Raw genomic sequence first — 27,403 nt, 5'->3', positions numbered from 1 at the left:
ATGAACTCCAAATGCATGTGACACCTTGTGTATCTGGCTTATGTGGGTCCTGGGGAAGCTAACCTGGGTCCTTGGCTTTGCTGGCAAGTACCTTATATACTAAGCCATCCCTCCAGCCCATTCTTACATCTTTATAGACGTCTGATCCTACCCTGGACTTCAACAATCTCACATCAGCACTATGATTCTAGTCACCTCCTGCCATCTATCTCTCCCAGTGACTTCTGCTAGATAGACATTGACAGAAGTTTAACAAAAATGAAGAGAAGAAATGAGAACTACTGCTATACGTCATGCCAGAAATTGAGGAATACAAATTAAGAAGGAATGATAAAGGAAAAGCTCAGGATGTGGCCTTGATGCAGCCATGACAAATGAGAGAAGAAGCCTATGTCACCTGGCTTGTAAGCCAGCATTCCCTGATTCCCTAGGACACATCTACCTAGCACACCCATTCTCTCCCCCACCCCTCTATCTCAAATAGATATATATTTTTTTAAATCACAAAATTAGCAAGCATATTTTCATTATAACCAGTTAAGACAACATAAACATATATAATAAAAACTAAGTAACAAGGTTGGGCGTTCCTTTAACCTTAGCAATCAGGAGGCTGAGGTAGAAAGATTGCTGTGAAGTTGAGGCCAGCCTGGAGCTACAGAGTGAGTTCCAGGTCACCCTGACCTCAAAAAAAAAAGAAAATAAAATAAAAAAAGTAAACATTTACCCCAGTCCAAACTTTTAAAAAAATATTTTCTTTTTATTTATTTGAGAGAGAGAGAGAGAGAGAGAGAGAGAGAGAGAGAGAGAGAATGAATGATGGGTTTTACTCTAGTCCAGCCTGTCTTGAAATTGACTATGTAGTCTCAAGGTGGCCTTGAAGTCACGGCAGTCCTCCTACCTCTGCCTCCTGAATGCTGGGACTACAGATGTGTGCCACCACGACTGGCCTCCAAACTTTTATGTTTTCCATTTTTCTACAAGTTTCTCCATGGAATAGCTTCTGCTCATGTTGTGTTAATGGATTAAAATGAGAACACATAGCACCTTTACAATTTTTTGTTTAATTGTCAACCAGGGACAAATCATCCAGGCCAATAAATGTAGAGTTAATCTTTCTTTGAATATATAATTTATGTCATTCTCTTTAGTACTACCCAGGTATCTCATGTGGGTAGCATACTTTATGTAACCATCTCTTCCTGAATACGTCACCTCAAATGGACTCATTGTTCAAGTTTTTCTTGTGTCACTTTTTAAATAACTTATTAAATAATATGTATGGAACATTAACTGATATTAGATACGGGAATAAACATGTCACATGAATTAATTTTCACAGTAGCTCCATGGGAAGGAGGCAGACTATAAAGACAAGTTTAGACAAATTAAAGTTTAACCAGTATCACAAAGGTAGTGTCTTGTGGGAGTTTTGAATTCAAGTTTGATTCCAAAGCCTTATTCTAGTAAGTCAATACTGCCTTGTTTTACATTGTTCCATGCAATCAATGGAAAGTCCATAGCTATGGTCTTAAATAATAACCTAGTGTTGCAGTCCGGTTCACATTGCTGGTAGAAATCACCCAACCAAGAGCAGCTTCTGGGAAAAAGAGATTTATTTTGGCTTACAGGCTCGAGGGGAAGCTCCATGATGGCAGGGGGAAATGATGGCATGAGCAGAGGGTGGACATCACCCCCTGCCCAACATAAGGTGGACCACAGCAACAGAAGGGTATGCCAAACACTGGCATGGGGAAACTGGCTGTAAAGCCCTTAAGCCCGCCCTCAACAATACACTCTCCAGGAGGCATTAATTCCCAAATATCCATCAGCTGGGGAGCTAGCATTCACAACACCTAAGTTTATGGGGGAAACCTGAATCAAACTACCACACCTAGTATTTCCAACTTTGAGATGGATCTTTTTCTAGGCATTTCAGATATCTCAAACTTACTATCCATCTTCAAAAGTGATTTCCTTGCCAGGCGTGGCAGCGCACCCCTTTAATCCCAGCACTTGGAAGGTAGAGGTAAGAGGATAGCCATGAGTTCAAGGCCACCCCGAGACTACATAGTGAATTCCTGTTCAGCTCTGAGATAGACTGAGACCCTACCTCGAAAAAGCAAAAAATAAAAATAAAAAATAAAATAAAATTGATTTTCTCATCTGTACTGGCTTTTGATCAGTCATACTGACTGACTTGGGCATAAAATTTAATTTTTTGAGAGTAGACTGGACACAGAGACGTACTTCTCACATTGTGAACACATTCTCAGCTGAAGGTAGGCAGAGATTAAATTACCCTGAGATGTACATAAAGGTAACTCTGGACATGTTATTCTGAGATCATCACTCCAGCAATTAGTTTCCATCGTGCCTGTTAACACTGATTCAGCATCAAAAATATGTAATTAAAGATCAAATATAGGGCTGGAGGGATGGCTCAGCTATTAAGACACTTGCCTGCAAAGCCTAAGGACCTGAGTTTAATTCCCTAATACCCACATAAAACTAGATGCACAAAGTAGAGCATGTGCCTGGAGTTTGTTTGCAGTGGCAAGGAGCCATGGTATTTTTGCTCTGTGTCTGCCTTTCTCTCTCAAATTAAAAAAAAAAAGAAAAAGAAAAAGAAAAAAAAGGATTTTGGTTTAAGCCAGGTGTGGTGGTGCATGCCTTTAATCCCAGCATTTGGGAGATAGAAGTAGGAGAATCACCATGAGTTCAAGGCTACCCTGAGACTACATAGTGAATTCCAGGTCAGTTTAGGGTAGAATGAAACTCTACCTTAACAAAACAAAACAAAACAAAACAAAACAAAACAAAACAAAACAAAACAAAACAAAAAAATGTTTTGGCTGGCCAGGCATGGTGGCATATGCCTTTAATCCCAGCACTCAGATGCAGAGGTAGGAGGATCACTGTTAGTTCAAGGCCACCCTGAGACTCCATAGTGAATTCCAGGACAGCCTGGGTTAGAGTGAGACCCTACCTCGATAAAAAAAAAAAAAAAAAAAAAATTAAAAAAGAAGGTTTGGGCTGGAGAGATGGTTTAGCAGTTAAGGTACTTGCCTGCAAAGCCTAAGGACCCAGGTTCGATTCCCCAGTACCCACATAAGGCAGAATCACAAGGTGACACATGTGTCCGGAGTTCCTTTGCAGTGGCTGGATGCCCTGGTGTGCCCATTTTTTCTCTCTCTGTCTGCCTCTCTCTCTTTCTCAAATAAATAAAATTTTTAAAAAGATCAAATATACCCAAACCTGAAGACACAAGCATATAGTCTTAGTTACTTGGGAGACTGAGGTAGGAAGATCACAAATCCAAGGCCTGCCTGGGCTATACAGTGAGTTCAAGGTCGAGCTGCAGAATTGTGTGAGACCCCGCCTCAAAACAGAAAGAGGGCTGGGAATATGCACAGTGGTAGAGAGCTCGCCTCACCTCTCCCCTTACCCCTGAGGATAAAGCAGACGCAGGTCACCTGGGAGAGGACGCTGTGCTGCTAGTAACATGACTCTCACTAATATACCCACTGCTAGTTAAGATGGAGAAGAACGTAACAAGTCAACAGAACATCAGTCTAAGAATCTAAAATACAGGGCTGGAGAGATGGCTTAGCAGTTAAGGGACTTGCCTGTGAAGCCTACAGACGCAGGTTCAATTCCCCAGTACCCACAAAAGCCAGATGCACAAAGTGCTGCATGCATCTGGAGTTTGTTTATAGTGGCTGGAGGCCCTGGTGTGTCAACTCTCATTCTTTCTGTCTCTTTTCTCTCTGCTTACAAATAGATAAATAAATGAATATAAAGAATCTAGAATGCAGGACAACATGGATGGTAGATTGCCCAGAAGTAAGCGGTGCAACCGCAGCTGCGCTGAGCAATGCTAGGGTGAGAACACTTCCTCCTTTGACAGGTAACCTAGTCCAAGGGACAGCAGACTGCCTTCGCCTATCTGACAGGCTTTCTGGCCATGCAAGATTTGTGTAATTTTCTGTCTCCCCTTTTAGAGGGGCCCACAGCCAGTGAATGGAAATGAGCTATAGGGAGATAAAGTTTCAGTCAACAAAAGGAGTTTCCAATTATCACAGATGCCCAAGAAAACAAGTTTTCCCCCCTGCTTAGAGGCCTATAGATCTAGAGAGAGAGAGGGGTGGGAAATAAAAAAACAACACTCAGCAGGATGGTAGATATTCATGTTTCCAAAGGATGCAGTGTAAGGTTTGGAATTCCCACCCAACCTTGAGATTCTAGTTTTATTGGTAGGAAAAAATGAGTCTTGCTGCAGGTGCTGGGAATGGTACGGCACAGTGACTTTGCAAAGAAACAGCAGGTTTTCGTGGAGACTGGAGGAGAGGAGACGCGCCAGGCAGTCAAAATGCCCCCGCCCGTAGTCGGTCCTACCCACACATCTCTGGAACAAGAGACCCCCAGGGACACTGTTGTCGGAGAAGCAGGGCAATTTGCCAGTCTGGATTCTCTAACTTCTCCTGGCATCTGAGTTTAGAAATTAAACAAATGTGAGCATGTTTTTCTCATGGTAACAGGACACTTTCTACTTAGAAAGCTTACTGAGCAGTAGGGTTTGATATTTTCAGACAAACGGGAAAAACTCCACTCTTAGGCATATATGGCAGACTACTTATCTGTAAGTAAGTGATAATCCTACCTTCTGCTCAGCTACTTCTCCAGCTAGACTTAAAAACATACCCGGAGCCGGGCGTGGTGGCGCATGCCTTTAATCCCAGCACTTGGGAGGCAGAGGTAGGAGAATCGCCGTGAGTTCAAGGCCACCCTAAGACTACAGAGTTAATTCCAGGTCAGCCTGGACCAGAGTGAGACCCTACCTCAAAAAACCAAAAAAAAAAAAAAAAAACCCGGAAGACTAAAATACAAGGGTCCCAACTCTACAGCATCTGAGAAGGAGAGGAAAAACCACGCATGGTGCTTCAAACTCCCAGGACTGACTACTTCCCTCAGACAGCACACCTGAGTGAAAGGAAGGGCGTGTGTTCTCTTCCCGCAACTGCTATCTCAAAGTCCCTTTAAAAGCAGAATCTGTCTTGAATGATGGAGGAGAGAAAACTAAAAGAATAATAAGGTGTCAAAACAGAAGGGGGACTAGTTGAAAAGAGGGAAGGATTCAGCTCAAGGGGGATGTGGGAGGAGGGACAAAAGAAAGTAATGAGAGGGGATTATGATCAAGATACATTATGTACATGTATGAAAACTGTCAATAAAACAGTTTAACAAGGGCTGGAGAGATGACCCAGTGGTGAAGGCATTTGCCTGCAAAGCCTAACAACTGGGATTCAATTCCCCAGTACCAGCGTGAAGCCAGATCCACAAAGTGGCACATGTATCTGGAGTTGGTTTTCAGTGGCTGGAGGCCCTAGTGCATCCATTCTCTCTCTCTCTCTTTCTCTCTGTGTCTCCTTTCCCTTTGTCCCTTTGTGTGCAAATAAATAAATACCTTTTTAAAAAAAGTTTAACAAGAAAAAAAAATTCATTCCTACTCATGTGGACATCACTGAGAAGTGACTTTTAGGACCCTACGATTTCCATTTGGACACCTGCATCCTGTCTCATCAACACAGAAACAAGGGCTGCCCAGGAGGGTGGCTTTACTAGAGGAAATGTTTCTGGGAAGCTTTCTGGAATGATGGGTATGTTCTAAATCTTATTTGGAGTGCCGATTACATGACTATTTATTTATTTATGTGTCAAAATGTATACAGCCCAGGGCTGGGGAGATAGCTCAACTGGTAACATGCTTGCTGTGCAAACACTGAGGACCTGAGTCCTCTCTGTTTTGTGTGAGAAATCACACAGAAGTGCTGGGAATCATGGCACATGCACATAATCCTAGTGCAGAGAGGCAGAGGCAGACAGATCCCTGGAACAGGCTGGCCAGTCAGTGTAGCCCATGGGCAAGCTGCAGGTTTGGGAGAGACACTGTCTCTGTGGATAGCACTTGAGGAAGGGCCCTCGGGGTTGTGCTCTGGCCTCCACATGCACCGATACAAGTATGCACATATGTGTGCCCCCATACACACGAACATGCATACATACACACAAATGTTCCACACTGTGTTCTGAAGACCCCAGGGGAAAGTGCACTGGAGAGAGCACCATGCTCCCCATCATGAGAACTCGTGCCTGGCCGCTTTTCCTAACGGAAGCAGCAGAATGTTCGAAAAGGGAACATGACTGAGCCAGGGCCACATGGCAAGGCCTGGTGGGCAGATTTTCCCATGCGCCTCCCATTCCATTCTAGCAGCTAACTTGGTTGTGCGTTCCTAGGGTCTCCATTCTATCAATGAAGAAACTGAGGCTCAGTGAGATTAAGTAACTTGTTCAAGACCCCACAACTGGGAAGAGGCAGAGCCAAGGCTGAAACCCAGGCCCACCCACCTCTGTCAGCCTTAGCAGTTCTATGAGTGTGTATGCCTTTGACTTTGCAGCGACGTCTCCAGTGGTCTGTTCTAGGGGAAAAAATCAAATGCTGATCCAAATAGTTATGTTCATGGGTATACATACTTCAGGGTGAGTCAACTTTAAAACTATCATATTCATATATTTTATATATATTTATATATTATATATACTCATATATTATATATGTATATAAATAAAGATACATCTATAAGTATATATAATATATTATATATAATATATTATATTATATATATGTACATAAATATATATACATCTATATATATACTTATAGATGTATCTTTATTTATATACATATATAACTACATATATTATATACATATATAAATATATATAATATATAAGTATATATATAATGTGTTAGTATTTCATGGATAAAATCACTCTATGTCACTCATATTTAAAAGATGACATAAACAGCTTTCATGATAAGGCAAAATGGTTAGAATTTATCAAGTGAAAAAAATTGGGCTAAAAAGTTTATTGTCATGTTGCTTAACGAAAGGGACACATTATGAAACATACATTGGTAAGCAGTTTCAAAGTATGTCATATCAGCAGGTAGAAACACCTTCAGAAGAGCTTATCCTCACAAGAGGAAGGCTCAGCTCACATTCAGAACCAGCGTGTGAGCGCGCCAGCGCACGGGTCAGTCCCGGTGACTGACTCAGCGGCTCAGGGCTTCACCTCCAGCGCATTACACGAGACAGTCCCTCCTCCTCTGCTTAGAGCTCAGCTCTTCTGTTCCAACGTCCCTCATCTGAGAATTTTTTCTTAATTCTTCACATAAAATACTAAACAATTAGTTAACCTTCCCCCCACTTTTATGTTCCCATTGGCAACCTTTTTCTTCCCAGAGTTGATCACTCCAAACTTTGATGTATTTATTTATTTATTTATTTTGATCTGGCTATGCTAGAGTTTAAGCTCTCTGAGGGTAAGGGGGTTTCCCTGTTCCACTTCCTGTATTTTTCCAGAACTCGGAGTAGTATGTGCCTTACAGTAGGTGCTTGTTGAGTATTTATTGAAGGCAGGAGCAGAAGCACTCACCTTAAGGGTAGGGCTTATCTTTATCCTCTTTTTCTGCCCCAGGATCCTTACATGAAGGGCCATTTCAAGGAAGAACTACCCGAACATTGTTGAACTGTCCAGCTCAGTCACTTTTGACAAATGGCAGTGTTTACTCAGTACAAAAAGGTCAACTGGCTTCATTTTTATTGCTTGGCAAACAAATCCATAGTTGTCTGTGACTATAATGAGAAACAGGTTGCCTGGTCAATTTGGTAGGAAAAGGGCAGAACTGGTGGTCTGATTTCATTAGCCAGTGAAACTCATTAGCACTTATCAATTAGTTCCAAATAGCCACGGCTCTCATTGACGAGAGCAGCCAAGCCCTGATGAGGCCTGCCAGAGCCGCTGTTCTGATTTAATAGGTGAAGAGCACAGAAACAAAGTGTTCAGGGCTTAGGGTTATTTTTTTTCCCCCCAGCTATTAAGCTGGGTCCTTTGAGAAACTGCATTAGTGGGATTAAGCCTCCAGGATATTCACTCCACTAATGGTCTGTTCAGTCCTTGAATCTCCCTTCACATTAACCAATGGAAATGCTATCTCAATACTAGGAAAGGGAAATTCAAAATGAGTTCAGCTGCCTCCCTCCAAAATTAGAGAGGGCTGAAATTTAAACAAAAAGCAAGAGTGAAGTTTTCAGACTACATAATCCATCTCATAGGCTCCAGGCCTTCTAAGAAAACAACCTCAAATTCATGACAAATGTGTGATTAGCACATTGACCACATCAAATTTCACAGAAGTACTGATGTACAAAGAAGAGGATTCTGATTGCAAACAAAAACCACATTATTTTACTATAGAGTGATCAGAAGAATTAAGAAAACCTTCTTTGGTAAGGGGCATTGAATTTTATAAGGCAAACCTCTAATTTTTCTGAAAAATTCCTCATTCCAGAGGTAGTGACTTGAGGATAATTTCAGCCCAAGCTGAAATTCTGCATGTTTTCATCTGATTTGGGCTTCACGAATGTCCTCTCAGGACACAGGGTCAATGGGATCCTCACCACACAGATCCTCATACAACACAGATGGGTCGATGGCTCAGAACATTCAGCAACCCACCCTCATCCCCAGAACCAGGACGAGGCCCAACACCAGGTTTCAGGAAACCATTCACAGTATCTGTCAGTACAAAGAATTTATGTTTTCTCCCAAACTTACTTTACAGTAAGTGATCTTTTCTATTATCATATGGCATTATATTTTTCATGGCGTTTCACTTTGGGGATACACACTCTAAAAGATGCAGTATGTCAATTGTCCTTTTAATCCTGTGGCCACATTTAGACACATTTAAAATGGGACCTGGTTCCACAGCATTCTGTCCTTAGTTCACTGTTTCATTTAAGACCTTTATGGCAGCCCACCTCAGCTTATGATCTAAGCTATCAGCCACTTGGTGATGACGTCTGAATATTTAACTCCAGTCCCCTTGCTTCCTGTGGCCTCACACTCCACTTGCCCATCAGGCATCTCCACTGAAACATCTGGTGCATGATACAAAGCATTTCTGGAGCTCCTCATCTTCCTCTAGGGCCTAGACCTCTCACTGGGTTCATGATTTTGGCTAGTTAATGGAACTACCAGCCGCTCAATGTTCCATGTTAATACCAGGAATGAACATCTTGCTTCTTTGCTGTGACTCCAACTCTCCCTAAGTCCTGGCAGTTCAGCTGACCTACGTATCTCACCCTTCTCTGCAGGACTTCTCTACAGCCCGACCACTCAGCCTTAGTTCCTCATTATCTTCTTACCTAGAATACTCCAATTGACTCAAACTGACCCTCCCCTGGTCTGCTATCCACCACCTACATGCCCACATGAGCCACTATCCCTCTATAGCAACTTGCTTAAAATTCTTCAGAGATTGCCTATCTGCTACAGAAAATCCAAACTCCCTGGAATAGAATTTGTGAGTTTCTTATCACATTATTTTCTCCCTTCTTAATAACAGGAGCCTGATTTTTTTTCCCCCCATTGGAACATGATTGTCTAGCCTTCACTGCAGCTAGGGATATGGCCAAGTGGTAGAAAATTCCATTATTATTCAAGAAGTTGAAGGATGCTGACATAGTTGGGGAGAGTGCCCTTTACTCCTTCTTACTATCAGGAACTAGATTTCAGAAATGATTCCTGGAGTTTTAGCAACCAAGGGGTAGCTGTAAAGGTGGCAGAACAAAAACCGGTGAACTCTGGGTCCCACATGATGACACAGAACTTCCAGGGCAAAGCTCTCTGCCTCCAAAGTTTTTACATGAAAAATGTGCTTGCTTTTTCAGTTTTTCAAGCAAGGGTCTCACTCTAGCCCGGGCTGACCTGGAATTCACTAGGTAGTCTCAGGATGGCCTTGAACTCATGGTTCTCCTCCTACCTCTGCCTCCCATTAAAGGTGTGTTTGTGTCACCACGCCTGGCCAAAAAATATGCTTTTATATGCTTTAAACTACTGCCATATTTATTTATTTGAGAGAGACAGAGAGAGAGAGAGAGAGAAAGAGGGAGAATTGGCGCACCAGGACCCCTCAGCCACTGTAACTGAACTCCAGATGTTTGAGCCACCTAGTGGGCATGTGCAATCTTGCATTTGCCTCGCCTTTTGCTGTCTGGCTTATGCGGTATCTGGAGAACAAATATGGGTCCTTAGGCTTCACGGGCAAGCGCCTTAACCACTAAGCAACCTCTCCAGCCCCAACTACTGCTATTTTCATGTTTCCTGTGACTAACTGGCATTGGTGCCACATCCTAAGTGATACAAAAGTCAGACATTGTGAGAATAGTAAGCCCTCCATGGCCTCCATCTAGTCATCTTCTGTGGCCTTATCTTCCCCTGCATCTCAGCCCTTGGGCTCTAATGCATTCAGTCATCACCAACTTTCAAAGTCCTCTGCTGTGCTCAAGCATGCCTCCCTTCACAACTGAACACCCTCCTTATCTTTGTGTACCTTTAATTTTCCACACTCGGCCCAGATATCTCCTCCTCCAGGGAGAGTTTGCCTGGCCTGAATATCTTACATGGGATGGTCATTCTCTGTCCTCTCAAAATACCCTGGGAGTTACATGAATGTGAAATGTCCACCACAGGCCCCTGTGTTGGAACGTTGGGTCTCTAGTGGGTGGCCCCCTTTTGGGAGGCAGTAGAACCTTTAGGACCATGGCCCAGCTAGCAGATGTGGGTCACCAGAGGTGGGCCTTGGAAGTGGAAGCTGAGTCTGGTTCAGGCTGGACTGCTCTGCTTCCAGGCCTGTCAAGATGTGGACAAGCCATGCTACAAACTCCCAACTGCCACAGACCAAGCTGCCAGGAATTCCACCATGCCCTTCCTCATCACAATGAACTGAAAACTGTTGTGGTCAGCTCCATAATGCTGGGACCAACTTCCAAATAGACACAGTTGTGGGAGGAATGGTATATTTCAGGCTTACAGATCCAAAGTAAGTTCCCTCGACGGTGGAAGAAGCTGGTCCCCTTTCACAGCTTCAGACAGAGAGACAACACAACCACACAGCCTATACCACAAGCAAGCAATCACCAAACCAGAGGCAAATAGCAGGGACCCAGGCAGAGCTCAGACTTCCCTGCATAGATCCGCCTGCCCCTAGTGACACCCCTTCCAGACTGGCAGTTGAAAATTCACATTTTAATTACAAAAGAACACACCTGAGTCTATTAAGGGACATACATTCAACATGAACCAAAATACTTCCTTAAGTTGCTTCTCTCTGGTATTTTGTCACTTCAATGAGAAAAGTAACTAATACACTGGGCACCCTCCAACTTTGGTATCTGTCTGCTATTAGCTGCCCAAGGGCCAACTAAACCAGATCCACAGAAAGAGCCAGACTCTGTCCTCACTCATTTCAGCTCTGTACCTTTTAGCACAATGCCAGGTACAAAGTGTCAGTGAGCATGTTCTGTTCTCTTGGATACTCCTCAATGAAATAGAGCAAACAGTGATGGGTGTTTTAAAATGCCTGACTAAGTCTTCTTATCAGAAGTGAATTTAAGATTAAGACATTCAGCATTCTTCTACTCATACTGTCAGTTTTCTGGAAATGGACAACAATCTGCAGATGAGCCATCCTGGGATATTTAATCTCTAGGTGTTACCTTGACAGGATGTAAAATCACCATGGTGGGCTGGAGAGATGGCTTCATGGTTAAGGCACTTGATTGCAAAGCCTAAGGACTCAGGTTCAATTCCCCAGTACCCATATATGCCTGATGCATAAGGTGACACATGTGTCTAGATGCCCTGGCATGCCTATTCTCAATTTCTCTCTCAAAAATAAATAAATAAATAAATATAACCATGGTAACAAATCTCTGCATCTGTGTGTGAGGGAGTTTCTAGGTTAGGTTAATTTAGCTGGAATGAAGATCTAGCCTAACTCTGGGTGGCACCATTCCATGGGTTGGGGTCCTAGACCGAACACAAAAGAGAAAGCTGGCTGGGAGGCAGGAGTCATCCCTCACTGTTGTGATGACTGGATGGCTCCTCCAGGGATTTGGCAGCATGACCAACCTTACCTCATGGTCAAATAAATAATTTATAATGTGTGTCTAATAAAAAAATTGAAATCATCAGATGGGTGATGAATACTCTGGGATAAGCAAATGCCAGCTGTGGGAAAACAAGCCTCCTATACTTTGGCCACACTTCCCTTAAAGGCCCTTGGACTTGCCATGCTTTTTCCTTCTTGTTACTGGGCCTCTACAATTGCTTTTTTCTTTTTTTAAACTCTGGATGCTTTTTCTCTTCCCTCTTCACTAGTGGCCTCAACACAAGTCACTTCCTTAGGAAAGCCTTCTGCTTTCCCTGACCAGATTGGATCACCCTGTGGGAGGTTCCCAACCATGGTATGTGTTTGTCTCCATCATACCCCATCACAGCACTGGCCACAGCTGCATTTTCTATGTGTACCACCACTTGACTGATAGCCTCCTCCCTCACTAGGCCATACTCTGTACCAGGAACTTTCTTTCTTTAGCTCATCATCATGGTCACGTCCTTGGCACAGAGTTGAAGGTCACTGAACCCTTGAGAAGTGGTCTCGAAGGGCTGTGCAGGGGGAAAGCAGAGGTCAAATGAGTGTTTCCCTGTGGGAAGGGAGACTACATACAAGGGGGAAACGTCATGTAAGTCCAATAAGCTAGAAAGCTCTGGGGTCTCCATCACAGCCTTGGAAAAGGAGTCAGGGAGAGTGGACACGTTCTGGAGACAGCAGAAGAGTGGTCACTGAAAGAGGCCACCATGGGCAGAACACAGTATGACAAGAAGAGAGGAGGAAGGAGTGTGACTAAAAGGTTTGGAATTCTAGTCTCAACCTGGGGGAGGACTCACAGCCAAACTCTCACGTGAAGGCTGCTCATGTGCAGAGCATTCCTGTGGTTGGTACTACTTCCTGAGCAGAGACTATAAAAATAACGAATGACAATTTGTAGCCATCTTTATTATAACCTGGTAGAAAGAATGGCATTACTAGAGGATAAAGGGAAATAGAACGGCTCAATTTGACTATGTTTAGTGAAAAAGAACTCTCTCAGCGGTTAAACATAAATATAGAATTAAATTCTAATATAGGTAGTGGTAAGGTCACAAAATCCCAAGCTCCATGAAGGACATCTGTAGAATCTACCAGTCTGTGGATAAATGCTGAGATGAGAGGGAGGTCCCAGGAGATGGGAATCAGAGATACTGTCCCAGTTTTCCAGAAAGGGAGAACCATAGACAATGATGACTCAGGCACACAGCATTCATCACAAACTCACTCAACACAGAGCCAATGTGGAAACAGACCCCTTGTGACTCCCTAACCACAGAGGCAATGTTTGCTGAGGCCATCGCACTATGGGCTCTCAGAGCAAGGCTACACCCAGCTAAGTTCAGACCATGCTGGTATCTGGGTCAGCAAAGCACCTGTGGCTTCCCTGAGAAAGGAGGGAAGTGATGATAAACAAGGACAGTTCTAAACACTGGTCAGAGTCTAGCTCAACAGAACTTTCCTCAGAGGGGATGCTCTTAGTCTTCTCAAAGCCTAAATTTCTTTACACCAGAGCTCGAGACAGAGCTCTGGTGAGAGTGCTTCTTGACTAGCAAGTTCATGGTCCTGGGTTAGAGTAGGAGGATTGCCATGAGTTTGAGGCCACACGGAGACTACATAGTGAATTCCAGGTCAGCCTGAGCTAGAGCAAGACCCTACCTTGAAAAACTACCAAGAAAAAAAAAAAAAAAGAAAGAAAGAAAAAGATAGGTCATCACATGCTTGAGCTGCAATGTCACTGAGAAATCAAGCTGGAGCTGAGCTGAAAATCTCCACCTCATAGACCAGCTGGGAAAAGCTATACTGCATGTAGGTCTATGGTGGAAAGAAGTCATCAGTGGAGATAAACAACAGTGGACACTGCCAGCCTTATTCCATGGGAGGGAATACATGCCTGGTACTGAAAACCTGCTCAAAAGCCTATGACAGGGATAGTCATGAGCCCTGAGATGTAACACCTGGTGGTGTCTGGCTAAATACATATATTATGCTCACCAAACTGCTCTATGAACTCTTTTCTTAATGTCCATATCCATATATTAATGCTCCTCTCATTTTTGCTTAGAGAAGATTCTCTTTTCAGATGACAGTGATCTCTGGGATGACTCAAAAGGACCATGGTGCTGAGAAGAAATGACAAAGGAGTGCTCAGTACTGAAACATCTCTATCACACCTTCCAAGGCTCAGGGTCCACTGTGGAAGAGGTGGCAGAAAGAACGTAAGAGCCAAAGGAAGGGTAGGACTGTTTACAATGCAATCTTTCAGACACAAAATGGCCTCAATATCCATGACCTCGCAGTGCCTGGTCCTACCTACATAAGACCCTCACAATGGCCTCCTACATCAAAATCAGAGAGACTAGTTGAGAGGCGGAGGGGATATGATGGAGAGTGGATTTGTGAAGGGGAAGGCTGGGGAGGGGATTAGCATGGCTTATTGCCTATAATCATGGAAGTTGTCAATAAAAAAAAGTCAAATGCGGCAGATTTTTTTCTCTCAATCTGAGGAGAAATCAAAGATGATTCCACTAAGCGTTAATGTTCTCTGAAAGCATAAGGGGAGAAGGCTTGGCTGTTGGCCTCTGCGGGCAAAGCCTCCTCTCTGTGGGGTTCCGCAACTAGAAAGCGGGAGAGTGAACTAAGCGCCAGGCACCGGCTCCGGGAGCCTTAGGAGTGACCACCGATTACCACACACGCGGCCCACCAAAAAGCGCAGAGAGCAAGGGTCAGGCTCACCCCTCAGGTCGTGTGTGCTAAGATGCAGGCACTGTTTGAGGACACAGTGCTCAAAAGTTAAACTTCTATAAACTCTTCCTCGCTGGTACGTTCCACACTTTGTCAGAAACTGAAAAACCAAACCTGAGCTAGCTGGCTCAGGGGCTTTGATTTTAAAATGTCAGCAATGGCTGAATTTTTCTTTCATGTAGTTTAATGACAGAAAATGGGGTCTGTAATGCTGGTAAATGGTCTGCATGCTTCTTTCTCTGGCTTTTCTTGAAAGGTTTGACTATGGAAAAAGGCCCATTTTATGTGGAAATTATTCATGAGCACTGTCTGCCTGAGTTCCTGGTCAGACCAGGACACAGCAATGAGCGGCTTTGCCCCTCCCCCCCTTGGCAAAACTGATTCCATGACTGCCCACTTTCCAGTTACCAAAGGCAAAGGGGCTGGACCCGCTGCTGCTGCACCGCCCAGGACCTGGGCTTCTTTCTGCTCCATGCAAAATGCCAGGGTGAGGCATACAAGCTGAAAAGCACAGACGTGGGGCTGACCTGTCTTCTCCCACACGGCCACAGTGAATGAATACAAAAATTCATGCTAGCGGGAGCCCAAAGCACCATTAAAGTCCCACTTGACAATGACTCACAGATGGTTCCATCTTTGTAACTTGCTGGAAAATAAGTCCCCTTTACACCCCCCCCCCCAAAAAAAACAACACATACACAAGCAAACAAACAACTCTACTTAGTTGACAGAAATCTTCTGGAGCTCTGATAAAGACCATCTTGGAACACAAAATGTTCCCAAGTTCCTCACTGGATTCCTTTGTCATATTCACGGTGACCCAGATATGCCCTTGACCATGCATGAATTCCGAGGACATGGCTTTCAAAGCCTTATCCTTAAGAATGCTTCCCAGCCAACAGCCTGCTGGAATTAAGTGATCCTGTAAAACAAATCCACAGGACAAAAATAGCATTCAAGTCTAACCTAATTAAAGGTCCACCCTTCAAAGTCAGCTGTATCAGTTCAAGCCTGAACATGGGACTGAGCCCAGAAGTAAAATCCATTCTCAGACGGCGCCACAGGGACTGAGAGAAATCTTCAAGATGCATGTGGGGTGACACTGTCTCACTAAGTCACCCTCGGCTCCCACGCCAGCACGGCCTCTGTACAACAGGAGGAGTGAAACGAGGGGCAGAGTTGCGACATGGGACTGGGGTCAGCGAGCTTGCCACCTGACATCGGTGCAGTGCTGCGGTGCGTAAAGAAAGCCTCTGAGTAGTTCAAGTTTACGCGTGACTGTTCTTCCCTGTTTCTTTCTCATTTTCATGATTTAGAGTTACCCCGACATTGAGAGGGGACTGAGAAGCCAGCTGTCCTCAGGTCTCTCCTGAGAAGACAAAGCATTCCCGTGGTTAGAGGCATAGTTTGGATTTTCAGTTGGCTTGGTTTATTATGATGTTCTAAGACTCGATCGTTCACCTGAACCATGCTAACCCTCTTGTCGATATGGTAAAGAACGGCCAGGACTGACGGACACGTGCAGGTAACGGGCTGGCTCTGAACAGCTGTCCAGCTTCCCTCTGGCTGCTGGTGTGTTACTTAGATTCACAACAGCAATCCCTGCTGAGTGAGGAAGTCTTATTTCTCACAATGTGAATGTAAGCAGAGGAGGGCTGGATGACTTAGAGGCAGCAGCACTTCAATCAGGAAATTCTTCACTTCGGCACTCATGTTCCAACATGAAAGAGGGAATGGTCACCAAAGGAGAAACAGTAACTACATCAGCAGAGAAGAAGAGGTGCACATGGCCACTAAGTCATAACGTAATCTGAAGAGCAGGAATCAAAGGCAAGAAGACAGGAAAGCCTCAGCGTGGACGCGCAGAGGCGCTCACGGTCACATCCCTCACACTGCCCCATCTCTCTGATGGACGTTTCATTTGATTCCAGTGAGACCATCAACTGCGCTTTGAACCCTTTTCAAGTTGTAATGTGCTGTGATCACAAGACTGTGTTGTGAAATGGAATCGACTCCTATCTGAGAGGGGCTACAGATCATAAACACCATCATGCAGGATACTTTCTCATACGCTTAGCTGGCAAACCCACCTCATCTGACCTCATTATTATGGCCGCTTAGACCCACGGTCAGCCATACTGATCAGCTTAGATGCAGGTTCTTTGTGGGTACATGGGTGTATGTATGTTTAGTGTGCATGGCTGTCTATATATTTGTTCGTATGTGGACAGTTGCCTGTGTGTGCACATGTAAAGGCAAGAGAATAACTTCAAATTTTGTCCTCAAATACATCATCTGTCTCTTTTTCTTTCTTTCTTTCTTTCTTTCTTTCTTTCTTTCTTTCTTTCTTTCTCTCTTTCTCCCCTTCCTTCCTTCCTTCCTTCCTTCCTTCCTTCCTTCCTTCCTTCCTTCCTTCCTTCCTTTTTTTTGTTGTTGTTTTTTCAAGGTAGGGTTTCACTCTAGCCCAGGCTGACCTGGAATTAACTATGTAGTCTCAGGGTGGCCTTGAACTTGTGGTGACCCTCCTACCTCTGCCTCCCGAGTGCTGGGATTAAAGGCATGCACCACCACTCCCGGCTTCTTTTTCTTTTTTTAAAGTATGGAACACGTCACGAGTTTGCGTGTCATCCTTGCACAGGGGCCATGCTAATCTTCTCTGTATCGTTCCTGTTTTAGTATATGTGCTGCTGAAGAGATCACATCTACCTCTCTGAAATGGGGTCTCGTGCTACCCTGGAGTTCACCAATCAGGTTAGACCAGGTGGCTAGTGAGGAATCCACTTCTCCCGCACTGGGACTGCAGAGGCATGCCACCGTGGCTGGCATTTACAGGTTTTGTAATGGGAATTGAACTCAGCTCTTCATGCTCAAGGCAGCTCTTTACTATCTCCCCAAGCCCGTAGAGTGTGGATTCTTCAAATAAAATGCATCCATATTAACCAATTCACTTCAAATATTACAACGGAATTGAGAGCAGCCAGGTGTCCCGCAACCTTGCAGGGCTGGGCTATCCAGGTCCTTAGCAAACCTCAGCTGAGCCAATCCATGAAAATATGCTCTTCTGAACATCTCGGGCCTATTTTATGAATCCAAATAGGGCAAGTGTTTGTTTGGAGGCAGAGTGCAATTCCATGTTAACCTTTATTCTAATGAAACTTAAACCTTCTATGGATTTCAATGCAAAAGACTTCGGCTGATTATTATGAGAAGTGGAAGGTGAGGTCCAGCCAGGAGGCGATCTGGGAGAGAGGGGACCCTACCACTCAGACTCACCGGTAGATGACGCCCTTCTCGTGTAGGAACATGAGGGCCGAAATAATCTCTGCGGCGTAGAACCGAGCTCGGGCTTCATCGAAACGACGGGACTTCTGAATGTGGAACATTAAGTCACCTCCATTCACAAACTCCATCACAAAAAACAGGCGATCCTAGATGCAAACACGTGTGAAGCAGTGATTAGCCTAGAGCTCGTCAGCATGGCGCCGCTGCAGGGTGAGGCAAGGGACAGAGATGGTCAGCACAGGTATTCCAGAAACGTACAGAGATGGCCCTGTGGGATGGATCTCGTGTTCCCTCAGAAAAGAGGGACTCCCAGAGCGGTGGCTCTCGCCTACAATCCCAGCACTCTGAAGGCTGAGTTCCAGGCCAGCCTGGGGCTACAGAGTGAGTTCCAGGTCAGCCTGAGACAGAGTGAGACCCTGCCTCAAAACAAGCCAGCAAACAAGAGGGATCTTCAGGTAATTCCACATAGCCTTGACTTTCAACATCACTAACGACAGAGACGACATCAGGAAACTTTGGCTCTAATTCTGGCTCTGTACCTTAAAGGTGAGGGAAAAGAACAATTTAAGTTCTTTGGTGAATGCTGTCAGTGCAGCAAGCAGGGTAAAACACACTTAGGTAGGTGCTTCATTCCTCATAGGTGTACCGGAAACAAAGAAAAGGTATTATAAAATCAGCCCGCCAGAAGTCCAATGGCCATCGTGAATGACCTCCACACTAAGAAAGCCCTTCAATCCCTCAGGAGACTGCCCATGGGAGGTGGGATGTGAAATGCATGGGGGAGGGGCGCCTCGACCCGCAGTGGCTCTCAGCAGGCAGGGGACTCTTAATATGTTCCTTGTGCAGTAACCTAGGGACTGAGCAGGTGGGGCAGTCAGGGGTCAGGGACAGGACTGCCTTGTGACAGAAGGCATGGGAAAGAAGTTTTGATTTGAGGACCTTTAAGACCAGTGGGTTTCCTCCCTCCCTTCCTTCCCCCAAGCACTTGTGAAGTCCCATTGAGTCAGTGCTCAATGGGGTGCTGGGCACCCAACAGAAGACCGCAGGCTGGAAAGCCTGGTGCAGGAGACACAGAGTACTTCAAAACACAACAAAACAAAACATAAGCAATCACATCTACACGTTCTGGTACATCTTGTGAAACAGTAGCAGAGGAAGTAGAAAATGTCACCTGAGTGAGGGCTGGGGGAGGTGTCTGAACAAGTGACTTGTAGGCCAAAGACAGGATGAGCGCCATGCATTCAGAGTCAGTGGAACCCTTCTGGGCTGGGAACGTGGGAGGTCACGTGCGGGGAAACTGGTGTTCTACCACAGGCTGTGGACTCGCACTTACACATCTTCCCTGGGAGTTACACATGCCCGGGCCTGCTCTCCTGCCACTGCATCACTGGGGCAGTCAAGCAGATCCCGATCAGAAGTCACTCGCAACCTCCTAGTCAGTATTTTAAGTAATACTTTCATGAGAAGGAAAAAAAAAATCTGCTGTATTTGTTAACTACCAACAGTAAACATGAATTTAAGAGTGAAGACAGAATGGCAGATCCACAAATATGAAAGACGCCACCAATGCAAGTGCCCAGGCTGCCCAATAGCTGCCCAAGGGATACAGCCAGAACTACGATCGGGGCCCTCCTTTCGGTATGCCTGACAAGGGGAGGGGCATAATGGTGAGATGGGCTCTGACCAAGGACCGTTCCTTACTTCCCTAGGTTAGGACTCTGGTGGGTGGGGCACTTTAGGAAGTGGATGAAATGGACACGGACACGGGGGAGGGCTCTCAGAGGCAACTCCCAAAGCTCTGCCTCACCTGTACAGGAAGTTGTTAGGCTAACATGTGGCTCATCTGGAGGGGTGGCCGCAGGGGGCCTGGTGAAGATACAGGTGGAAAAGTCACACCACCACCCCTGAGCAAGTAGGCCAGCCTCACTTATTTTGTGGACCAACCTGTTCATCTTCATGGATGTGGCTGGCAGCCACAGGAATTCCAGTTGTTAGGAACTCTTTACTATATGAAGTGGGTCAGTAGGTGAGTGGCCACTTTTTGTTTTGTTTTGTTTTGTTTCTCAAGGTAAGGTTTTGTAGCCCAGACTCAAGATAATCTGGAATTCACTGTGTAGTCTCAGGGTGGCCTCAAACTCATGGTGATCCTCCTACCTCTGCCTCTCAAGTGCTGGGATTAAAGGCGTGCACCATCATGCCCAGCTGAGTGGCCATTCTTTGCTCTTATTTTATTTTATTGGTTTGTCAAGGTAGGGTCTCACTCTAGCCCAGGCTGACCAGGAATTTACTATGTAGTCTCAGGGTGGCCTTGAACTCATGATGATCCTCCTACCTCTGCCTCCCAAGTGCTGGGATTAAAGGCGTGCGCCATGCCCAGGTTTATTTATTTATTTGAAAGACAGGCAAACAGAGGGAGAATGAAAGAATTGGCAGGCCAGTGGCTGGATAGCCACTGCAAACGAACTCCAGATGCATGCACCACCTTGTGCATCTGGCTTATGTGGGTACTGGAGAATTAAATTTGGGTTCTTAGGTTTTACAGGCAAGCCCATTAACCGCTAAGCTATTTCCCAGCCCAGAGTGGCCATTCTTTAAACTACCATAAGTCTGTGCTCTAGGTAAGTGTTTCTAAGGCTGTAGGCATCAAAAGACAGGGGCCTTCTAAAAGAAATTTATCTACTTCCAGTACACACCCCCCCCCAAAATGTAAAAAGCTAGACTTTGGGCTAAATACTAAGGGTATGTGTGTGTGTTTGGGGGTAGGAGGAGGAGAGGAAATGCTGCCTCTTAGTCTTGTTCATTTTCTTCCTTGTTGGCCTCACCCACAACCCTGAGGACAGATTTCCGAATACCCACAGAGTCTGGCACTTTCTCCTGGGCTGCACCCAAGGAAAGAAGAGAACCCAGGCTTTAGAACTGCAAGCACATTGGCTGCTTCTGCTTCTTTCCATTTAGAGTCTCGGTTCCAAGCTCCTGTCTGGCACTAACCTGGAAGAGGATACAACTCACTGCCCTGGGGCTACTGTGAACTCTGGGAGCTAGCTCAAAGGGAAGCAAACTGGAGGAGATGCAATGAGCGTTTAAGAAAGCTAGGGTCCACCCTATCAAAAACATCAAGGGTGGCCGGGCGTGGTGGTGCACACCTTTAATCCCAGCACTCAGGAGGCAGAGGTACGAGGATCTCCGTGATCTCGAGGCCACCCTGCGCTTATATAGTGAATCCCAGGTCAGCCTGGACTAAAGTGAGACCCTAACTCAAACCACCCCCCAAAACAACAACAACAACAACAAAAACCTCAAGGGATGGGACAAGGTATAAAGATAGAAATATGGGACTGAGCCGGGTGTGGTGGCGCACGCCTTTAGTCCCAGCACTAGGGAGGCAGAGGTAGGAGGATCGCAGTGAGTTCGAGGCCACCCTGAGACTACAGAGTGAATTCCAGGTCAGCCTGAGCTAGAGCAAGACTCTACCTCAAAAAAACAAAAAAACAAAAAAAAAAAAAAAAAAAAGAAAGGAAATATAGGACTGTAGGGATGGCTTAGTGGTTAAGGTGCTTGCCTGCAAAGCCAAAAGACCCTGATTTGATTCCCCAGGACCCACATAAGCCAGATGCACAAGGTGACATATTTGAAGTTTGTTTGCAGTGGCTGAAGGCCCTGGCACGCCCACTCTTTCTCTCTCTCAAATAAATAAATAATTTTTTTTCAAAAAGCAGATAGAAATATGTTGATCAACCAGTAAATAAGAGTGATCTTGCCAGGTGTGGTGGTGCACACCTTTAATCTCAGCACTAGGGAGGCAGAGGTAGGAGGATTTTCGAGTGTTCAAGGCTGGCCTGGGACTACCTAGTAAATTCCAGGTCAGCCTGGACTAGAGTGAGATTGTACCTTGCAAAATAGAAAATAAGGAAAAAAAACCAAGCAATTTTACTGCAAGGAACCCAAACTGTTGCAGGGTGTATGTGAGAGGGGATGAGGGGTGGACATCTGGCTGTCATTTCCCCAAGAACAACACTGTAGAAACAGAAATAAATGGCAAAACTCTCCCGTGGACAGAAAGGAAAATGTACCTATCTTTGAGTGGTGTGTGGGGTGAATGAATGTAGGGTAAGAGATGAGGGATCAGCAGAAGTAAAATTTTATGAAGCATGTCACCTGGTCCCCCTGTCAGGCATGCAGTAAGAGCAGCTGGAATGCTACAATTCTGATGGTGGCTCTCATGATGACATCTTTGGTTCAGAAAGGAATGTGAGGGTGCAGAATGACTTCAGTGACAGCCAAATACATGCGCAGAAAGAACAAGAAAAAGTCCTATGTGACGCCCAAAGTCAGCACTGGCTAGTGGGGATCTGGGCAAGACACTGTTTTCTATTGTTCAGGATCTCGCGGGGTTTCCGAGAGCAGCGTGGGCCATTCCTATGAAGCAGGCCAAGTCACCTGACTTTCTCCAAGCTGTTTTAGGAGAGAGTTAATCCAACAGTGGGCATGTGAAAGTGGCCAAAGAAAGAGAGCAGTCCACTGAGGGCCATCGGTGATCCGTTCTTTTCCCCTGGGGGATTTGCTGTGGCACCAGGCTTACAGGAAGGGCAACCAAACTGCGTGCCAACTCACTCTGGTTCGGGTCTCAGAGCTCCGAGGGTCTGAGTTCTAGTGCGGGCTGCAGCTTTCGATGACCTTCCGTACTTCTCCCCTAAGAGTCTGGGCAGAACGCTTGTTCACTGAGCACTCCAGCATGGCAGGCCCAGGAGCCCTCAGCAGATGAAGCCCTACACCTGCTCACGGTGCAGACAGAGCACACCAGCCAGGGGCTGAGGGCAGTGGAGAGATCAGGGGCTGTCCTGGGAGCCCGGGGCAGCCTGGAGTCTAAAGGTGGGGCCTGGGCAAAGCTGCGGAGAAGAGCTGATTCCCACGCTTGAAGATGAACTCACGCAGACCAGGCTAGAGAGGGCGGAGGGGCGGGGAGGAGGGGCGAAGGGAAGGCACTGGGCTTGCGTCCTGTACCCGGGCAGAGCACAGGGCTTGCAAAGACCAAAACACTCCCACTGCTAGTTTCATTAAAAAAAGCATTTGTAGACTAAGCAAAAGGCCAATCAGGGCAGCTTTGTTTGACCCCGTCTCAGGTCACCCACTGAGCACTGCGGGGGTGGGGGGGGGTCCAGCTTCTGTCGATAAACTCATCACTCACCTCCCGGGCCTCCGTTAGAACTTTGAGGCCAGTGCCTGTGGTAAAACAGGTGGCAGCGATAAGATATGGCTTGAAAAGTCTCCGGTCAGCATGGGGACATGCCATGGATCATAAAACAACATTAGCAACAAACAAATCACTCCAGCAAATTCTTGTCTCTCTGGGAATGAACTTCATTGGCATGTCCAAAGCCTCTCACATTCAGCAAATACCATTTCTTTTCTAAAAATGTTTTCTTGGGCTGGAGGGATGGCTTAGTGGTTAAGGCGTTTGCCTGAAAAGCCAAAGGACCCAGGTTCGATTGCCCAGGACCCACATTAGCCAGGTGCACAAGGGGGTGCACGTGTCTGCAGTTTGTTTGCAGTGGTTGGAGGCCCTGGCGCGCCCATTCTCTCTCTCTCTCTCTCTCTCTCCCCTTCTTTCTCTATCAAATAAATAAATAAATAAAAATAAACTATTAAAAATGTTTTATTTATTTGAGAGGGAGAGAAGAGGCAGAGAGAGAATGGGTGCATCATGGCCTCTAGCCACTGCAAATGAATCCAGATGTATGTACCACCTTTTGCATCTGGCTTACATAGGTACTGGGGAATTGAACCAGAGTCCTTAGGCTTTGCAGGCAAGCATCGTAACCACTAAGCCATCTCTCCAGCCCCCAGAAAAATACCTCATTCACAGCAGAGACCTACATGTGAAACTCAAGAGAGGAAGCCAAGGTAACCTCTTACCCATAACTCCACTTGGCAACTGTGCTATTTAAGAACTAGCCTCACCGGATACTTGCTGAACCCTAAACTGTGCCTTATAAACTCTACTGTGAAGCAACCAGATGAAGCATTTTTGGGGAATCCTGCATTAGGGAGGGACTGCGTGGTGGATTAGGGTGGCCATGAGTCACTTCTGGGGCAGGGAGGACTTTGCTAATCACACTCAGGCAGAGACAGCCAGAGGACTCCTCCTGTACTTTAATCGTGCACACAGCGACCTTACTTTTCCTCCAGCAGTTCCCTAGGAGCTGAGCCTGAGCACACAGAGCTTCACCTGCGGCTTGGGCTCCCCTCAGGTAGATCTGTCAGGACGGTAGGAGACCGAAGGTCCAGGACACCAGCCGGACTTCAGCCTGGCCCTTTGTCTCTCCCTTGCGCCTGTCTCTGGTCTCTGATTCAGCTAACCACAAATGCAAGTCATTAGGGATGATGAACACCTGGGGGAATAAAAGCGACTCAGAAATCCTTTTGTCCCCACGCCCCATGTTAGTTACAGGCGCAGAGGTCACTGAGCTGGTAATAATAGAATTCCTGTCATCACTTGCCCTGGTTCCATTAACCCACTGTAGCGTGAGCCAGTTCTCTGCTCTGGCTCTCCGGCCAGAGCTGTTGCTTCCCCAGACAGAGGGGGGGGGGAATAAAAATATCCCCTGTGGTACAACTCCTCTAACTATCTGAGGATTGTTCTTGGAAGCAGACACTTACAGGCAGCTAGATGAGACAGACCAAGAGCCAGGCCAAGATGGTACAAGTGACAAGATGACATTGTAAGGGGGTGACCCTGGGTGACTGTGACACACACCTTTGGAAGTGTCCATTCAGAGAGAGTTATATTCTTCTCAGAGACTACCTCAGCCTCCTCATGGGCCGTGGGTTACTGCCGAGTCTCCTGTACACAACTAACTGGACTGAGCTTGTGTCCTTCGCAGAAAATTCCAACTGAGGTAAAGAGGGTTAATTTTAGTCTGGTCTGCATGCAAGAACCGAAGGAGTGTGATTTAGGGAGCTGAGGTTGCCTTTGTGCTGTGAAATGTCTCTGTATGACAGAATGGTGAAAGCCTGGACTCGTGGATGGATAGACTGATGGATGGATGAACAGACAGATAGATGAGGGCATGGACAGACAGATAGGTGCGTGGATACAAGAAGACAAAAGCTGAAGTCAGAGAGTGGGGCAGAAATAGGAGATCAGGGCGAAGGAGCAGCAGGGAAGGAACCCCCAGGGTTCCTCACGTCTTTTCAGTTTTACGTCCTCCCAAGAGATCCAAGCAGTTTCTGACCTGGGTTCCACAAGATGCCTCCTGAACCTCTGAATCTTGGCTTTTAGTTCTCTTTCTGTATGCATTTGGGTTAGTTTTCTGTTGCTGCCAGGGCAATTTTAAGACAAATACACACTATTTGTTAAGGAAAATAACTTTCCTGATTTATAAATCTGGGAAAATGTCAACTATAGCAACAGCGAACATGAGAGCATTAACCAGAAGCAAAGAGCTTCCCTCGGAGCCAGGCTCGTGCTGAAAAGAACCCCAGCAAATAGCATAGACATGACTTTCGGTGAAGAGGGGAAGAGGCAGACGGCAACTGTAGGAGACCTTGTGCCTAGTGCTGGAGGACTGGCATCACTAGAAGGAGTGGCACCAGTGGTGGCACCTGTGAGGAGGAGGCTGGTGCTTTGCGGGCAGAATCAGCTCCTCTTGTACTTTATTTTCCCGCTATCTGGCAACTCCCTTTGCAAAATGGAGACAAGAAGATGACTGAAGTCAGAGTTTGCGGGGACCCGATGAGTTCCGTTTTGACTGCTTCCTGGCACACAGAAAGTGCTAAGAACGTGTTAGCAAGTGCGGCCGTTACTGTCAGCTGTCAGCTAGCACCGCCTCCATGACAGCTTTAGCCACCACGGCCGGAAGTGCAGCCCGTTCAGCGGCGATCTGCTCTGTGCTCTAGATGCAGAGGTAGATAGCATCTCCTTCACAGAGTGACAGAAGCACACACACACACACACACATGGCAGCTGCAAAGGCTCACTCACCCTCATGCTGGGACAAGAATCTAGCCCTAGAGGGCCTAGCGTGGTGGTTTACACCTATAATCCCAGCACGTGGGAGGTACAGGCAGGAGGATCAGGAGTTCAAGGTCAGCCTGGGTTGCAGGAGACCCTGCCTGAAAAAACAAAACAAAACAAAAAAACACATCTAGAGGGTTCAAGTAGATGGAAGGAGTCCAACCCCAGCTGCTGGGGTAGAGGGACACTTTGTAATGCCATATGGTAATGGCCTTGACCAGTGAGGATTTTGCTGGTAAGTGTAGGCTAAATGCGGGTTACAAAAAGTAGACTGGTAATCTGATATCAACCAAGATCCTGGTTCCATTAAGTTTACTCATTTTCTGACATTGAATGATAATTCATAGTCTCACCTTTATAGGCTATAGGCTTTAAAGCACAGATTGCAAAGCAAATGTGCTCACTACAGACTATGGAATAGCTATTTCTCCCTTGTATAGAGTTGACTCATTTTAAAAAAAATAATTTATTTGTTTATTTTGGGTTATTTTTTTTTTTTTTTTGAGATAGAGTCTTGCTGTAGCCCAGGCTGACCTGGAATTCACTATGTAGTCTCAGGGTGGCCGTGAACTCACGGCAATCCTCCTACCTCTGCCTCCCAAGTGCTAAGATTAAAGGCATGTACCACCATGCCCGGTTTATTTGTTTGAGAGTGAGAGAAAGAGAGAGAATGGGAGAATGGGCATGGCAAAACCTCTAGCCACTGCAAACAAACTCCAGCATGTACCTCTGGCTTATGTGGGTACGGGGTAATTGAACCTGGGTCCTTAGGCCTCACAGGTAAGCACCCTAACTGCTAAGCCATCTCCTCCAGCCCTTGACTCGTTCTTATAATCAGGTTGAGAAAGATTTTTCTGTTTAAAACTAGATTCCACAGTCCTATGACTTACAAATATAACTTTCATTGGAAGATTGGGGAGGGTGGAATGTTCTAAGTAAGAAATGGTCAAGATATGCCTGAGCACCATGAAGCTAGATATTAACTCCGGAAAGAAATTCAACAAACAGCCAATAACTATTACAGTTATGAATAATTTAGTGTTTTAAGGCAATGCTAAGCTGGGAGCCCCATCTCTATTTACCAGTCTGTTCCAGAATTACTAAGGAATATTTCTACATGAATAACAGCCACCCCCTGCATGTCAAAAGCCAAAGAGCTATTATCAGCCATGGCTAAAAGAAGGAAATCTCCAGGAATAAAAGAGCACTCTGCTGAACTTCTCCTGAGTGACACTGTTTTCTTATTTTTCTCAACGAAGTCATCTGCAGGGGGAATAGGGAGTTCACATCAACAGGAAACA

At 45.7% G+C, this 27,403-nt stretch overlaps 1 protein-coding gene and 1 non-coding gene across 2 annotated transcripts in view; both read right to left on the bottom strand.

Moving 5' to 3' along the window:
* Prkch (protein kinase C eta) overlaps window positions 1-27,403 on the bottom strand; it is a 269,722-nt gene that overhangs the window by 57,837 nt on the left and 184,482 nt on the right. The window contains exon 10 of the mRNA XM_004649245.2: window positions 18,080-18,234. Coding sequence (XP_004649302.1) covers window positions 18,080-18,234 — 155 coding nt within the window. The remainder of the gene's footprint in view (window positions 1-18,079; window positions 18,235-27,403) is intronic.
* Window positions 17,400-17,506, bottom strand: LOC123462461. Its single transcript, XR_006638283.1, has one exon. It is a non-coding gene; the product is annotated as a U6 spliceosomal RNA (small nuclear RNA).

Source organism: Jaculus jaculus, chromosome 7, assembly GCF_020740685.1.
Source record: "Jaculus jaculus isolate mJacJac1 chromosome 7, mJacJac1.mat.Y.cur, whole genome shotgun sequence".
In the NCBI taxonomy this organism is placed as follows: Eukaryota; Metazoa; Chordata; class Mammalia; order Rodentia; family Dipodidae; genus Jaculus; species Jaculus jaculus.
This window is presented reverse-complemented; position numbering and strand designations above follow the sequence as displayed.